At 44.5% G+C, this 18053-nt stretch overlaps 1 protein-coding gene across 4 annotated transcripts in view; it reads right to left on the reverse strand.

Annotated features, from left to right (window-relative positions):
* The window catches only part of DENND1B (DENN domain containing 1B), a 269544-nt gene that overhangs the window by 102573 nt on the left and 148918 nt on the right, over positions 1–18053 (reverse strand). For all 4 annotated transcript variants that reach the window (XM_065936314.1, XM_065936315.1, XM_065936313.1 and 1 more), the window contains one exon: positions 2327–2427. In XM_065936314.1, coding sequence (XP_065792386.1) covers positions 2327–2427 — 101 coding nt within the window. The remainder of the gene's footprint in view (positions 1–2326; positions 2428–18053) is intronic.

Genomic DNA, 18053 nt, shown 5'->3' on the forward strand with positions numbered 1-18053 from the left:
GCAGAGAGAAGAAAACCGTTTTCTTAGTTCAGTCTGTGGAATTTTCTGACAAGGAAAGAGAGCTGGAGTCTTAGACACTATTTTGGGAAAAAAAAATGTAGATTACACTGCCCACTTCCTGTGTTAGAAGTGGAGCCCGTCACGGTGACCCTAAGGTTTAGGAACTCTCAGATAACTTCTTGCTTGATTACCATGGCTCTGCTCTCTGGACCAGGGCAGTGCCTAGCACACAGGCTGTTAGAACTTGTCCTAAAGGGGCTATCCCAGAGGTCAGAAATGACTAAGATATGAAACAAGCTTCCTTCATTTCAGGGAAAGCAGCCCAAAGAGAAGGACATGTGGGCAGAGTTAGAAAGTAGCAGGAAGACATCTCTGGAGAGAGTTAGTGATCATTTCTAAACACAGCACTTCAGGAAGTCTTAAATGTGCCATCATTACAGCAAACGGAACCTAAAGGGATGTGACCTCCTAAGATTTCAGAAAATTTTCTACTGAAAAATTAAAATGGCACTAATATTATGTATGACAAAATGTAATTTTAAGCCTCACAATTACAAGTGTTAGTTCTTGAACCACTACTTTGGCATAGATTTTTAAAAATCATGTAGCAATGCATCTTCAAATATTTCTATCAAAATTATTGAAAATAAGTAAGTTTTAATTGCTATGTGCAAAGATCTACTGCACATGTTGATGTGAAAGAATCGTGGTTCCTGCCTTCGAGGATGCTGGTCTCTTCTAAGTACACTGGTGAGAGAAGATGACTCTAAAGTGAGTACCAAGACAGCTATTTCTAGAGCCAGCTGTACTCTCAGACGTGTGTGTGGTACTTTGCAGTATAGTTAAACCACATACCTACAGTCTCCTGCCAAGCTGTTTCTGCCTCCCAGCACCCAAAGGGGAGGATGGCAGCGGAAAGTCACTGGAAACTTACTTCATGGCATTATCAATACCAGTAACATTACCATGCTGGGGAAGCCCACAGTAGGTGGCTTTAATTGATATGTGGCCAAATATATGAACTGTTATTAAAATCATTTGTTCGGAAGAGGCCTGGTCATAAAAATTTGATAGAAAACTTCATTGTATGAACTTAGGTCATTTCAACCCTTAAACACGTTGAGTTGATGTGCTTTTCATGAAATCAGAAAGTAAAATAACTACTTCATTTCTAAAAGAGTTTTTTTAAAGTAACATTGATTGTGATAAAAACAAATATATTATGGTCACAATCATTTCCTCTGTGTGTGTGTGTGCGTGCATGTACATGGACTGTTGTTGTTTTAGTTACTCAAGCTGTGTCTGACTCTTTCGCGACCCCATGGACTACACAGCCCACCAGACTCCTCTGTCCATGGGATTCCCAGGCAAGAATACCGGAGTGGGCTGCCACTTCCTTCTCCAGGGCATCGTCTGGACCCAGGGATCAAACCTGCGCCTCCTGCTTGGCAGGCAGATTCTTTACCATCTGAGTCACAGGGAAGCCATATGCACATGAATGGTTCAGAGTAAAAAACTTCATCTGACTGCTTAAGAACTGACCTCTGCCTGCAGAAGTTGACTGCCCTAAGTCCCGAGGAAGACCACAAGGCTGCCGTTTGAGGGTCTAATTCTCCATCAGCCTCCAGGGAAGAGGACTGGGGCAGTTCCGGAGGCCCAGCAGAATTCAGACTGTGAGATCACCAGCACGTGTTTCTGATGCCAAGGAGTGTTTCAGAATGACTCCCACACGTGTCAACACTGTTATTCACGGTGGCTCGAGGCGGAGGCTTTGACTTCACCACCAGGAACTCAGGGAAACCCTGCATTCGAGGCAAGCCCTTGGCGGGTATCTGGTACCAGGCATGCTCCTGTAGGAAGCATGTGTGGGAAAGCCTGCTCTGGGGTGGAGGGTGAACATGTGCTCTGAGACAGCCTGGATTCTCCAGGCCTCTGCAGACAGACTCTGACCCCTGGGACATGGGCTCTCTGACTGATCTACAACTTCTGCAAAATGTTTCTAACCACAGCTGTTAAGACTGGGTCAGCTGCTATCTGTGCATTTACTTATCTCAATGATGGTAGAACAAACTCAATGAAATCTAAAGAACTTCATGTTTACCAAGAACAGATTTTTGCTACCTTTGGAAAGAACCAGTCCGCCCTTCATAAAACCACCTTTTAATACTTGCTACTGATCTCCATGGCGGGTTTGAGAGGTCTCATTCACACACACACACACACACACACACACGTAAGTAAGCACTCCAAGCTTGCTTAAACTGCAGAGGAAGCGGCGTCTCCCAGTCCGAGAGCCGGCCCACGGGAGCCGGCAGAGCCGACTTACCAGCAGTAGTCCAGCAGGTGCGGGGGGAGCACCGGGATGTAAATGTGCTGCCAGTACATCGGGTACAGAAGGGCGACCGAGCCGTGCAGACAGGCGGTTAACTAGAAGGTGTGAAAGGAAAACAAGAGTGAGTGGCCGCGGACCCTCCACACGGAGACACGCTCGTCATCAAAGACGGGCGATGCTCGTAAAGCCATGTATGATCTTGAATCGTATTACCTTGATCAATTCTGCTTGTAAAAAAAAAAAAAAAGCCTCATGTTTCAGAAGCCGTCCTGAAAAATGCCTAAGAAGCAAAGTAGCTTCCAGGGCATCTTACACGGACGGTTATAGCTCCGTAACATAGACTGTTTGGGGCCAAAACTGAGATCCTAAGTAAACCTGAAACACCAGGCCAGCGTCTTTGGAGGAACTGTGGGAAACTGCGGCGTGTGCTGCCCGTGCTGGGCTCGCTCGGATGGATGCGCCGTGCTGCGGTGTGGGGGGAGGCGAGGCGAGGCTGGGGGCTCCGCGGGGATATCATTAGGGCAAATTGCCAAAGAATGAAACGTGAGCCAGGCGGGGGAGCCTGGAAGCTGCGGCAGCGCCGGGGGACCCGGCGTTCGACAGTTGGAGCCGCCGAGACGTGTGAACCGCGGGTGATGGTATCAGGAGACGCTGCTCGCTGACACGGAGAATGTCACCATTGACCAGCGCGCTGCCCGAGCTTGACAGCTGTACCGCAGGCAGCCAAGGACATCATAATTTCATATTTAAACTGCTCCTTTCAGACTAACATCGTGCTTCCTAGCTTTATGCCACAACAGCTGCAGATACACTGATGCTATTTTAAAGGTAATTGCCATTTTAATTGTTCTGTTTTGGCAAGCAGTTAATTAAATATTTTTTTAATGCTTAACAAAGGGATATTGCTTTTTTTTCTCCCCCCTCCCTCCTACTGACCCTCATCAGAATTCTTTCCCTGTGACTTCGTTTACATTTTAAATTTTATTTCTCTAAGTCTTGAGACCTGTTTCTTTTAAGCATTTAAAGCAATATTTAAATCAGCATTGTTCCTCATTTTAAAGTTTTGCTATAGTCTGCATTTTCAAGACGATGAATAAAAGTTTCCATTCAACTTGAAAAATGGAATTTAAAAATAAAACCACCTGAAAATGCACCACAAAATTTCTACACGCCATTATTTCTATTTTATCATACAAAGAAATTAAAGTTCATACGGTAAGCAAATTGAAGGGATAAATGTAAACAAAGCAATTCAATCTTAGTAGCAACATTTGTCTATATTTAAGTGCAAAATAGTTCCACTAAATTTTTTAAAAGTCAGTTACAATAATCTAATCTGAACCAAAACATGAAAATCTTGATTAAACGTATAGTCATCGTCATCATATGTGTTATATTTTTTCTGGTTAAGATTTTGAATTAATTTTTATATAGCACAAAATGTATTTGTTCCATTTGGAATGTTATCATCACAGGATTTTAGCACTTTGCATTTATAAGTTTTAATATTTTAAAATATTCCTTCTGTAAGTTTTATTTTTAAAATTTCTTAATTAGCCCACACAGTATACCACTAGGAGGCATTCAGATGCTTCTCTTTAACAATTTCAGACCACACTGACTTCTCTTATATAGCCGAACCAGAGGGAAATGAAAATGGGGTTGATCTCAGTGGTGTCAATTCTTAGCTTGCTTGTGCTCCCTGGCTGTGAATGAGGCAACTTTAAAAGCTTCACTGTCACCTGATGGGCTAAAAGCACTCACGGAGCTGTGAAAGGCACTTAATTTACTCGATTTCTACATCTGCAGAGAGACGGCTTTTTAAAACAGCTCATTGAAAACTGTTTTTAAAAGGAAACTATTCTTTTTCATTGTTGAGAAAATAATTAACTGTGTAAAAGGAGGGAAAATGCATTCTCAAAACGAGGAATTATAACAACATTAAGCTATTTTACTGGGTACACCAGAGTCCAAAGCACCGTATTAAATACTACAGACTTTCCCCCTACGCCCTTGATGGTCATCCCTAGGGGAAGTCATGAATTGCTCACTAATAAGACACAGTTTCACCTGATGAATCTGACTGGTTTCTTAGAGGATGATTTCTGCAACAAGAAGCAAAGTCACAAAGCTTCTGCAAAGGCCAATATTTGGTAGAGGGTCACATCAGCTAATCGAGACCCTCCAGGAAAGAAGGAAGCTCTGCAGGATTCAGCAACCTCCCAGATGCAAGGGATCAGCCACAGGGAGAGGTAAAAATACTTCCCCCCACCAACCCACAGGTTCTGGCCTAAGCAACCAGGATGAATTATTTAAAGAAATGCAACAAACATGTCAGGTTTAGGTGGAAGTTTAAGGAATTCGCTCTTGCAAATACTGATGCTGTTAACTCAGAGACATCGAAGGGGAGATTTCCAAAGACGGCAGAAATATATTAGATTGTCCATGCCCACCCAGCACTGCGTAACAACTGTGCAACTTAAGAACACAGAGAATATGCAATCATAAAACATGCTTGTGGATGAGACAGTAAGTTGGAAGTAAAAAAAAAAAAAAACCAAGAACTAAATTTACTAGGAAATTAAGAAGTTATATTGCACAAGATAACAACAATGTTGTACAAGGTAATAACAATGAAGTATGTCAGAGAGTCAGGGCACTGCTGCTGAGAGGCTGTGTAACTGGCACACCCACAACACAGACACAGACACACACACACACCCGCAAACACACACACACACAGACCCAGACCCCGGTACAACACACACACACACACACACACACACACACACACACACACAACCCCCCACAAACAGACCCAGACACACACACCCGCAAACACACACACACAGACACACACACAACACAGACACACACACACACAGAAACGCACACACACACCCGCAAACACACACACACACAAACAGACCCAGACCCCGGTACCACACACACACACACACACACACACACACACACACACCAGACACAGACACACACACCTGCAAACACACACACACACACACACACACACACAAACAGACCCAGTCCCCGGTACAACACACACACACACACACACAAACACACACACAACACAGACACACACCTGCAAACACACATACCCACAAACAGACCCAGACCCCGGTTTCCTCATCTTTAAGAAACACATGCTATATGACCTGTAAACATGGTCTCAGAGAGACCTAACTTCTTTATTCTTAGATCAGATCAATTCTAACACTTTACATTTTCAGTAATGGTTAAGAATTGTTTTTTCCATACAGATGGTTAACAGAACACTTTCCCTAGACAATAATTCAGACCCACCTTCAAAATCTATCTAATCTCTGAAAAATTTAATGCACAGTTGTTAACTGTGAAATTGGAAACATTATAATAACTTACTCACTTAATTCAACAAAGTTTTTGAGTACCTGCCATGTGCCATCATAAATTTCTACTAAGCAATAGAAACAGACTTTATTTTCTTGGGCTCCAAAATCAGTGCGGACAGTGACTGCAGCCATGAAATTAAAAGATTCTTGCTCCTTGGAAGAAAAGCTGTGACAAACCTAGACAGCATATTAAAAAGTAGAGACATCACTTTGCCAACAAAGATCCGTCTAGTCAAAGCTATGGTTTTTCCAGTAGTCATATATGGATGTAAGAGTTGGGCCATAAAGAAGGCTGAGCACTGAAGAGTTGATGTCTTCAAACTGTGATGCTGGAGAAGACTCTTTGAGAGTCCCTTGGACTGCAAAAACAAACCAGTCAATCCTAAAGGAAATCAACCCTGAAAATTCACTGGAAGGACTGATGCTGAAGCTGAAGCTCCAATACTCTGGCCACCTGATACCAAGAGCTGACTCACTGGAAAAGACCCTGATGCTGAGAAAGACTGAAGGCGGGAGGAGAAGGGGATGACAGAGGGTGAGATGGCTGGATGGCATCACTGACTCAGTGGACATGAGTTTGAGCAAGCTCTGGGAGTTGGTGAAGGACAGGGAAGCCTGGCGTGCTGCAGTCCGTGGAGTCGCAAAGAGTCAGACATGACCTAATGACTCAACGACAACAAAGGGACAGGGATGCAGAACAATCCCCTGTGTCCATGAAGCTTACGTACCGTGCGGAGAACACACAGTAAACAAGTAAAACATCTATTTACGTTTAAGGTAGAGGTGAATTCTGTGAAGAAACCTAAAGCAGGCTAGGAGGGGATGGAGTGACAGGAGGTGGGGGACAAACTCTGGCGCGGCCACATGTGCACCGGGACCCGACTGAACGACGGGAGCCGAGGGGTGCACGCGGGGAGAGGGGCATCCAGGAGTTCTGGGGGGGGCAGGCTCGGCACCTTCACCAAGCAGCGGGGGGCTCAGCTGACTGGATCAAACGGCGGAGCAGCAGGGGATAAGGTCAGAGAGGAAGTAGGTTGGAGCTGAGGAGACTCCCGGGACCCAGTGAAGACGCCAGGTTTCATTCTAGATGAGATCCGTCTGCACCTCTGAACACAGTGCTGACTGTCACAACAAATCAATTCCCTAGAACGTTTCCAGAACTTCGCAGACAGAGGAAAGCAAACGATGAGCTGTAGAGGTTTGCTTTGGAGAATGAAGGCCTGTAAAGAAATGAGATCAAATGGTGCAGAATATACAGAAACACCAAACCATACGGCCCACCTGAAACAAGCAAAATATTATAAATCAACTACAAGGCAATTAAAAAGAAAGAAATGAGATCGATAAATAAGCCAAGTAAGAAGGAGAATCTTCTTACTTTTGGCTTATCTATGATGCACTGAATCTCTAAGCTTAAAGGGAAATGATAATCACATTTCCTTGATTAGAATTAACCAAGATTCTAGGTAGTTGTAGGTTCATGATCGGCCTAGACCCCCACAGCACTCTTTGGACACTTGTCAGCTGTTTCTCTACCACCACGGTTCTTCATGAAACCAGGGGATAGGGGAGAAGAAGATTCGATGTTTGGGTCAGAAGACATCACTGACATCACACTCTTGAGACTGAAGGAATACACTGCTGTCACTGAACAAAAATGAAATGTACCAAATAAACAAGAAAAGGTATCAAATAAAGGCTTAAGGGGAAAAAAAAATCCTTATCACCTTTGTTAAATGGCACAGGAATATATAAATCCACATATAATTTCACCAAGCATACTCAATATGCCAAACTGATATAGTCCCAACATACTAACACACACACAAAAAACTCACAGGGATATTTATTTCCTACAGAGTACAACTCTGAAATAAGCATGTATGGAAGCCACGTGAAAGAGGCAAGATCTGGGGCCTGTGAAAGCAGAGAAGCCTGACAACAAAGGTTGCTAACAGTGAACTGAGTCACGGTACGAAGGGAACTGGACCTGTTGTGGCCACAAGTCTAAGGGCTATGCTGTCACTGACCACAGTGAGGAGTAAACGTTTACATGATGCAAACTGGCCCTGGGCCGGGCACATTCTCAGCACTTGACACACTCAGGTTTATGCTACAACCATCTTATGAATTAGGTACTAGTATCATTCTGCCCACTTCACAGACCAGGACTCTGCAGCAAAGTTATACCATTGGCCTGAGGTCACACAACGAGCTCCGCTGGTAAAGGATCCGCCTGCAGTGCAGGAGACCCTGGTTTGATTCCTGGGTCAGGAAGATCCGCTAGAGAAGGGACAGGCTACCCACTCCAGTATTCTTGGGCTTCTGTCGTGGCTTAGCTGGTAAAGAATCTGCCTGCAATGCAGGAGGCTTGGCTTCGAACCTTGGGTTTGGAAGATCCCCTGGAGAAGGAAACAGCTACCTACTCCAGTATTCTGGCCTGGAGAATTCCATGGACTGTATGGTCCATGGGGTTGCAAGGAGTCGGACAGGACTGAGCAACTTTCATTTTCACTTCACTTCAGACAACTAGCAAGTGGCAAAGCCAGGATACCAATGCCAGAGGCTCCGGAATACAATAACTATTATTTTGACCTGGCTTTTGATATACAAAGATTCAAAATCCCCATCATTATAAGGCTTTGAATAATATATAGTGGCTGAAAACATTTTATACTAATTATATAGCAGAGAAGGAGTCTTTGAACAGACAAACAAGAACAGCTGACCGTTAAATGAAAAATTCAAAATCTATGATAGAGGTGCAATGTAAAAAACTTTCCCCAGGCATCAGAGTCTGCAGGAGACCAACAAAGCAGTCTCTCCAAAATGTCACAGAGGGAGCTGATGAAAATTCTACGAGTCATCATCTCGGTCTGCAAGTACACTTAGTTGGAAGTGAAACCCAAGTTCCTTCCCTTTGTGATATGAAATCTCACTTATACTTTGCTCTGAAAGTTAAACAATATATTTATTAGAGGAAATCAGCCCCCTGATACAACTAGGCCATGTTTTAAGTGATTCGGTAAACATGTATTTTGAAGAGGGAAAAAAAACACATTATCAGATTTCCAAGGAGACGACAGGAAGACGGTCCATTGAGTGTGAGAACCGCAACAGAAAACAGCACGATTCCAATTCACACACTTTACAAGTAAAGATCTCATCCTGACCCGTCACTGCTCCTGTTACTCTGGGCTCTGCGTCTCTTAGCCAGAGTCTTTTTTTTTTTTCTGTAAAAGTCCCTCTGCCTGCAACTAAAGTTCTATAAGAATTATTGAGGGACATACTTATGTCCCCTAGGAATTTATTTATGCATAAAACACAAGAATTATTGATTAGAGACTTCATTTGATTTTTCAGTGAATCAATATTTAACTCAGAAACCTATGTGCTATAAACAGTTATGGGTACACAGGATAAACTGCTGCAGCGATAAATTCCTCATGGAATGAAAAAAATTTTAGTGGAAAGCATAAAGAGACCATCTGTTTAAAAGCATTTAATTTACATTCATATTTAAAAAGTTTAGGCCAAGAAAGGTAACAACTGGCTACCTGAAAACTGCAAGGTTATTCCAACTATGCAGCATTCTTACTAGAGCAAAACTCCAACACTCCACTTGACAGTTGAAACAGCAATCCTATATCATGAAAGAAGACAGTGATTGGTTGTACCCTGTGTTTTTCAATGCTTTTTTATAATAAGACACTATCTTATGCGCCACTCTTGCCTCCTCCTCTAGGGTGGTGTGTCCTGCTGTTTCACTACCAAACATTCATCCTGACCTCCCTGTGCCAAGTCCCTGGGAAAGCTCTGCTCATCTCTTGGCTGGAGAGCCAAACAGCTCTAGCGCTGTCTCGCTGGCTTGCTTCTTTCATGTACTCATGCTTTCGTCCATTTTACAGGTTGGGGAGCCGAAACAAAGTTAAACAGCTGCCCCAAATCACACAACTAGTCGTGGGGACCAACCACGGGTGTCAGACATCGCTGCTGGAGCTGGGGACAGGATGATGAGACGCCTGCCCTGCACGAGCCTACACTCGAGTGAGCCTCAACTCTGCATTTCTGCAGCTGTCACACCGCACAGAAACACCAACGCCGGCAAATCCATTTCCTCCCCTCCGTGACTTTCTCGTCACTAAGTTTACTGCTCTCTCTGCTCTCTAGTTCACACTCTTCAAGTTGATTCAGCAGCAGTTTTGCTTTTCCTAGAGGAGACCCATCCGCTTTTCCACAATATTCAGGAGCCTGACACTGTAACACAGCTCAAACATATCTGCCTTCTCTCCACACAAGCTTCCAGACACTGGATTCTAGAGGACTGGAAGTGAGGATGTTCATGTGAATTATATATAAACTATACTTTAAAAATGAGGCAGTTATTTAAGAAGTAAATCATACAATTAAAGAATCCTGCGACTGACAATTAGGAAGAAACCTGGAGATCACTCTTGTTCAACTGTTTCATCTTTTACATAATAAATTTCAGCATAAAGGAAAAAATTGGCTTACATGAAATCATCCAGTGTTTTCAACTGAGTAATCATGAACTGAAACATAAATCTCTAATTTTCAGTCAGTTCAGTTAAGTCACTCAGTCGTGTCTGACTCTTTGCAACCCCATGAACTGCAGCACACCAGGCTTCCCTGTCCATCACCAACTCCTGGAGTTTACCCAAACTCATGTCCATTGAGTCAGTGATGCCATCCAACCACCTCATCCTCTGTCGTCCCCTTCTCCTCCTGCCCTCAATCTTTCCCAGCATTAGGGTCTTTTCCAATGAGTCAGCTCTTCACATCAGGTGGCCAAAGTATTGGAGTTTCAGCTTCAATATCAGTCCTTCCAATGAACACCCAGGACTGATTTCCTTTAGGATCGACTGGTTGGATCTCCTTGCAGTCCAAGGGACTCTCAAGAGGCTTCTTCAACACCACAGTTCAAAAGCATCAGTTCTTTGGCACTCAGCTTTCTTTCTAGTTCAGTTCTCACATCCATACATTACTACTGAAAAAACCATAGCCTTAACTAGACAGACCTTTGTGGAGAAAGTAATGTCTTTGCTTTTTAATAAGCTGTCTAGGTTGGTGATCACTTTCCTTCCAAGAAGGAAGTGTCTTTTAATTTCATGGCTGCAATCACCATCTGCATTTTGTTGCACCATCTGTGATTTTGGAGCCCAGAAAAATAAAGCCAGCCACTGTTTCCCCATCTATGTGCCATGAAGTGATGGAACCGGATGCCATGATCTTAGTTTTCTGAATGTTGAGCTTTAAGCCAACTTTTTCACTCTCCTCCTTCACTTTCATCAAGAGGCTTTTTAGTTCCTTTTCACTTTCTGCCATAAAGGTGGTGTCATCTGCATATCTGAGGTTATTGGTATTTCTCCTGGCAATCTTGATTCCAGCTTGTGCTTCATCCACCCAGCGTTTCTCATGATGTACTCTGCATATAAGTTAAATAAGCAGGGTGACAATATAGAACCTTGACGTACTCCTTTCCCTATTTGGAACCAGTCTGTTGTTCCATGTCCAGTTCTAACTGTTGCTTCCTGACCTGCATACACAACTCAAGAGGCAGGTCAGGTGGTCTGGTATTCCCATCTCTTTCAGAATTTTCCAGTTTATTGCGATCCACACAGTCAAAGGCTTTGGCATAGTCAATAAAGCAGAAATAGATATTTTTCTGGCACTCTCTTGCTTTTTCGCTGATCCAGCAAATGTTGGCTCTAATTTTAGAAGATAATATTGGTAAAATCACACTACTACTGCATTGAGGGGCATGGTCCAAATAACCAATAAATAAAACCTAATTGAACCTATTTTCTAAAACTATTAGGCATCTCTGAAAATCATAACCTAAAAATATCTCTTAACCAGGAACAAAACTGATGGTGAACCACTAGCAACGGACAGAGAATCACAGGTGCAAGGCAGCCCCAAAGGAGTGCCTGAATCTTTGTAAGTGGAGCAAAATGACTCTAACCATTTGTAAATTACATATAATTAAGTGAGAATGAAACACTGCACACATATATACTATATGATGTATTGTTTACATTGTATATAATATTTACATACATACTTAGGGTACATATGTGTGTATCTGGCATGCACCTCGAAGGCTTTTACATGTATACACCTATATATAAACATGGGCTTCTCTGGCGGCTCAGACAGTAAAGAATCTGCCTGCAATGTAGGAGGCAGGGTTCAGTCGCTGGGTCAGGAAGATCCCCTGAGACGCGAATGGCAACCCACTGTAGTCTTCTCGTCTGGAGAAGAGCCTGGGGGGCTACAGGCCATGGGGTTGCAGAGTTGGACACGGCTGGGCGACTGAGCACAAATATATAAGCAAGCACGTGAGCATCCACATGTGTGTGTATATATGTGCTGGCGCACACACACTCCACAGAGTCACCGCCTTCTCACAGCAGATGGCAGCAGGCTCTGCCCCGCTGCGCCAGACAGTAAGTAAATACCTGGTGAGCGTGTGTCCTTTCTGTCAGTCTAACTTGCCCCTCTTCTTTACCTGCTTTCAAGCAGGCTCTACACACGACAGACGTCCCCTTATTAGCCACGTTTCTCAACCCCAACCTCATCTGCCTTTCGTGGTCACTGTTCATCCAGGAGCTGGCCCACTCTGGTTGAATCGCTGTGACTGCCTTTTCACTGGACCCTGTCACTCAGAGTTTCCCTACTCTGGTTTTCTCCTACTAATATAACACCACCAGAGTTCCCGTCCCCAAAACAAAGCTGGTCACTGCATGTCCCCTGTTTGCCTGCCCACTGTCTGCTGGATAAAATCCAAATCCCTTAATTTAGCAAACGAGATTCTTCACAATCTGGCCACTGCCTGTCTCTCCAGCCAAATTTTGTAGCATGACTTCTCTCTCTCTCTCTCTCTCTCTCTCTCTCTCACACACACACACACACACACACACACACACACACACACACACACACACAGACACCCCAAGTAAATATTTCCAAGACAAAACACCAACTTCCTTCCAAGAACCAGGTGTGATACTGGGGTCTACTCTTGAACCTACCACCCTCTCTCCTACCTTTCCCACATCAGGCTCCTAGTCACGCTGCCTTGGCCTTGACTGACCCGATCTAATTTATTATTTATGACTTAGAATCATAAATGACCTTGAAATTCCCAGTACCTGGCAAATAAGAGTATTTTATCAATACTAAATGAATAAATACCGTTACACTCTTGTTTGGAAAACTCGACCAAAGCCAAATGTCTCCTTGAAAAGCAAGTTCCTGGTTTGCTCCTCAGGTGGTTAATTCGCTCCCCTCTTCCTGTGACACTATGTATCACGGTGGTCAGCCGTGTGACAGGTCTGGGGAAGCGGTGCCTTCCATGTCTGACCCCGCCCCGGATTCCCTCTCCGCTCCCCGCCTGCACCCTGGGGGCACCTGTGCTGTCCTGGGCGGGGGCGGAGGACGGGGCAGAGGCCCTGGGACACGCGGCAGGAGGGTGGATGCATGCTGGGCCCTGGGAGGCCGGCTCCCGCAGGGCGACACCGCCAGCGGCCCCCGGCGGGCCACTGAACCTGCTTCGGGAGGTGCGGTGGCAGGAGGCCTCGAGGGAGGCGTCTCCCTGGCAAGCAGCTGGGCCACGCAGTGTCGGCAGTTAACGACACTGCACCTCTTCCATCCAGGAGGAGGCCTGATCAGGCTCAGGGTCGCTGGATGAAGGTCTGGGTGAGGACCTGCCGTCTCTGCCAGCACGGCCACCGCCGGACTCAGAGACGCACATGCCCGAGGGCATGCCAATCATCAGGGTTATCTGTCGAACTGCAAAGTGACGGCAGGCTCAGGGCCATGGACTCGACTCCTCCAGCCCACACTTCGAGCCGAGAAGCCACCGGCCAAACTGGAAGGGGGGATGCGCACCCAAGACCCAGGTATGTCCCCCGTGGGGAGCAGCACCCTCGGTGGGGAGGGGGCAGCTCTGTTTTACACGGTGCAGGACATGCTCTGAATCAGAAAACATTTCACAGTGTTGCTTACCCCAGAGCCAGAAGACACGGGATCAGGGGTCGGGGTGAGGTGGGGTGGCCCCCACAATACCACACCTAACACCACCCCTTGGGCAAGTTCCCCTTCCTGCCCCAGCTGAGCAGAGTTCTTCCGGTTTGGAGATCGGACCTCCAGACGGGAGGCGTCCACCTGAACAGGATGATGAGATGCCACCTGGCCCTCCAAACGCCACTGAACCGGCAGGCTAACTGGGGCTGATCTACTGGCTGGAGCGACTGATCTCCATGACCAAGAATAAACCAGTTTGTTTCTACACAACAAGAGGCAGGAGCCTCCCTGAGCACCATGAACATCCAGTGAGCGAAGAAAATACCACTTTCCAAGGGAAGAGAGCAGTGTGTCCTACTCAGAACTATATGAAGGCCCAAAGATACCAAACCAAGTTCCGGTACAGACTGAACAAGACAGACACTCATACAGCCGAAAGGGTACAAGATGATGGATAACTTTCCCACCAAGGAATTACAATTTGGGCACAGTTTAAAAAAAAAAAAATTTAAAGTCTTCTAGCAGAAGACAGCTGAACACAAGTCTTTTTCTAAAGACTGTATGGAAATTGCCCTAAACTTGTAAACTTCAGAATTTATGAAGAAACCTTTAACATCATCACTGTCATTATTACTATTTATAATTATTATTATTCTAAAAGACAAGTGCCAAAGGGGCAATAAGACACGTTTCTGTCCTGACGGTTTCCATGTCAGGTGAACATTTCATATTACATTACGTAATTAGTGCAAAGGTTATTCTATAAACTGTTCTCTCTGATAGTCACAATTAAATGATTAAATTACTGCGCACACACACCACCACGGTTCTGACCCTTTATGTCCTCGTTTCTATGAAAAGCATCTCTCATCACCCCGAGACTTGGGAGATGCAAAGACAAGCAGTTTTCCCATCTGAGAAGTTTCCTCCACACATAACTTCCCACAAAGTGTCACACAACTGCCTCAACAGTCCTGCATGCACACTCTGGCCACATCCACTTGGCAGCGCGTGAAAACACAGTGCTCCCAAGTAGAGGATCAAGTCAAATAACATGCTGATCAGCAGAGTCACTGTCTGCAGGGTCAGCTGATGTGACTGGCTGCTGTGGGCTTTGGGAAGAAATAAACACCCAAAAGCTGTTTCCAGACTACCTTTCCCTGAGAGGTCGGGGTGATAACTGCTAACCGCACCACTCTGCCATAGCTTTATTGTTAAAGGGGGGAACACGCTTCCATCATCTGGGGTGGGGAGGAGACTGGGCAATCTTTGCTCTCGCCCCGACTGTTCAGTTCTTGGTCTCCAGAAAGGTTCTCTGCACAGCCGGCTTCAGATGAAATGCGGATACAGGTGGTGCCACTCAGGGACGAGTCAGACGACAGAAAACCCAGATGGAGAGGCTGGACCTCCTCCGGACTCCCCCTCCATCCAACCCGACCTGTGAGTCTACACCTCGCCAGCCCATCTCCCGGGGATCACAGGGTGTCCTTCTGCAGAGGCCCTGGATGGTACTAACGGGAGTAGGGGGGAAACTCATGCTGAAACGCCTGGGGGCGACCGTAACGAGGGAGGAGAGGACAGTGCCTCAGCGCAGCTCGGGCGCTCGGGCGTGGGACACGGAGCCCGCAGCCAGGGCTCTGTGACTGATGCTCTCACGGGCGCCGCGAGGGCGTGGGAGCCGACACGCAGACAGCCGCTCGGAAGGGAGCGTCGCTTGTACCTGCTTCCGCAGGCCACGAGGACACACTCCGGTTAGCACATCACTGACAGGATGACGAGAGGGCTGCTGTCAGACGCCGGGCGGCCCGGTGCCGCAGCCAGAAGGCGCGGCCCCAGCTGACTAGTTAGGGAGTCTGGGCGGGCACAGCTACAGAGCACAAGACAAGGCTTCACGCCCGGCTGGCTTGAGAGCCGACGACACGGCTTTAAACAGCATCTCTCCCTACCCCGGTCACGAAACAGCAATAAGTCAGCGGATCCCCCCTTGTAATGTCATGATTTATTCCTTTGCTTGAATCAGGAGCCTCTGGGCCGAGGCGCTCCTGCTTGTCTGCTGTTCGCTTGGGGCTTGGGCCTCCAGGGTCTGCCCACGGCATGCGCAAAACCAGCGTTCCTGCTCAGGGTTGCCAGCAACCCTCCCCTGGGTACCGGATAACACGCCCGTCAGAAGGATGAACACACGACCGATCACGTCCCGACCCATTCAACTCAAAGACACAGAGAAGTACAGCAGTGCGCCCGAGCAAGATACATCTTAACATAGAGGAGGAAAACCTGTGAAAAAGTACTAAAACATAAACAACATTCCTGATGCTTTTGCTAACATATCTCAAGACTAAACTGTTTCTTTAAAGTTTATCACTAAAAAGATAATTACAAAGTCCAATTTTGACTACAAACAATACCTAAAGGAAAGGGTCCTCAAATAGCTCATTGTCTGCCACTGGATCACCAGTAAAACCCCAGAAAGCTATAAAGTTGACAAACACCATTCTAATACAACTACGACCAACAAAATGTAAATCCAAAGTTCCCAAAACTATGATAAAATTATATATGTGAAGACAACTTACATGTGTTCTTCTAGAAATTAACAATCTGGTCATCGATTTAAAAACAACTGAAAATATGACAAAACCCACTGAAAAATAAAAAAATAAATTAAAAAATAAATAAATAAAAACAACTGAAAATAGGCAAAACACAATTTCTTGCATGAAGTACATAATAGTTTTTATGGTATACACAATCCTATAAGAATGTAAAAAGCTTCATGGACAGCAGTCTTTTAACCTCAATTCACTGATACATTAAATATTCCTTCCTTGGTTGTTTCAGAGATTTCACTAAACTCTTTCTAAAAAATAGCTTATTTCTAATTTATGTTATGGTACTAGTCTTTGACCTTAAACATTACTGTGTCTGGAATTTATAGCATGTGTGTGTGTATGTGTGTGTGTGCATGAAATTTGTTAAGCTAGATTCAATGCAGCTTCCTCCATGTAAGAAGGGTGAGGAGAACATGAAAGCAAGCTTGAATTATGTTTCTTTTATCAGTCCTCCTGCCCCAGACAGTGAACTAAAGTGAAGTTGTTAACTGAAAGCTGACACCACCACCAAGTTTTCAGGAAGTCTCATAAACAACTGGTATTAAGTTTACCTCGAATATAAGAAACAACTCCCTAATACCGAGCCTTTATTAATTCATTTAATTATTTAATCAAATTATATCATAATAATTATTTATTTAATCATTAAATTTTTAATATTATTATAATAGTTGATTATAATATTTGATAATATTATACTAGATATTTATATTATTATAGTTAATAACTAATACGGTTATAATTAATAACATTATCAAAATAATTAATTTAATTATTTTTAATTCAAACGAAGTAAAAGGATAGGCATGTTAATTTTTACTGTAAACTGCAGATCCAGTCTATTATAAATTTATAGCTAATGGTCCTTTAATCTTACACAGAGAAAACTCTAAGCACTTCATATGTACATATGTGCATGCACATTCATATGTGTATGTGGGCATGTGTGTGTGCATGTACACATACCCGTAATCTTTAAAGCAACCCTATGAGATTACAACTATTGCAACTCCCAAGCTCCCAGGTTGAAAGTCAAAAGCTGAGTGGAAGAAGAGTTACCTAGACATTAAGAGGTGTTTATAAATTACAGTGGAAAGAAACACCAGTATTTTATACTACTTACCAAAAAATTTTTTTCACAAAGTATTTATATGTATATAGATTTCTGTTTTTTAATTGGAGTATAACTGCCTTAAAATATTATACTATATTAGTTTCCTGAGTACAATATAGTGATTTGGGATTTTTATACATGACAAAGGACTTCCCAGATGGCTCAGTGTTAAAGAATCCACCTGATGATGTAGGAGACACAAGAGATGCAAGTTCGATTCCTGTCCGGGAATGTCTCCTGAAGGAGGAAATGGCAACCCACTCCAGTAATCTTGCCTGGAGAATCCCATGGACTGAGCCGGCGGGGCTACAGTCCATGGGGTTGCAAAGAGTTGGGCAGGACTGAGCAAGGCTACAGTCCATAGGGTCATGAAGAGTTGGACATGACACTGAGCATTATGTGTTACAAAATGATCCACACTAGTAACTCTAGTTACCATCTGTCAGCAAAGCTGTAATATCACTGAGTATATTCCCTCTGCTGTACGTCACATTCCTGTACTTGTTCATTTTACAACTGGAAGTTGGCGCCTCGATCCCCCCTTCACCTATTTCACT

This window comes from Muntiacus reevesi, chromosome 5, assembly GCF_963930625.1.
Source record: "Muntiacus reevesi chromosome 5, mMunRee1.1, whole genome shotgun sequence".
In the NCBI taxonomy this organism is placed as follows: domain Eukaryota; kingdom Metazoa; phylum Chordata; class Mammalia; order Artiodactyla; family Cervidae; genus Muntiacus; species Muntiacus reevesi.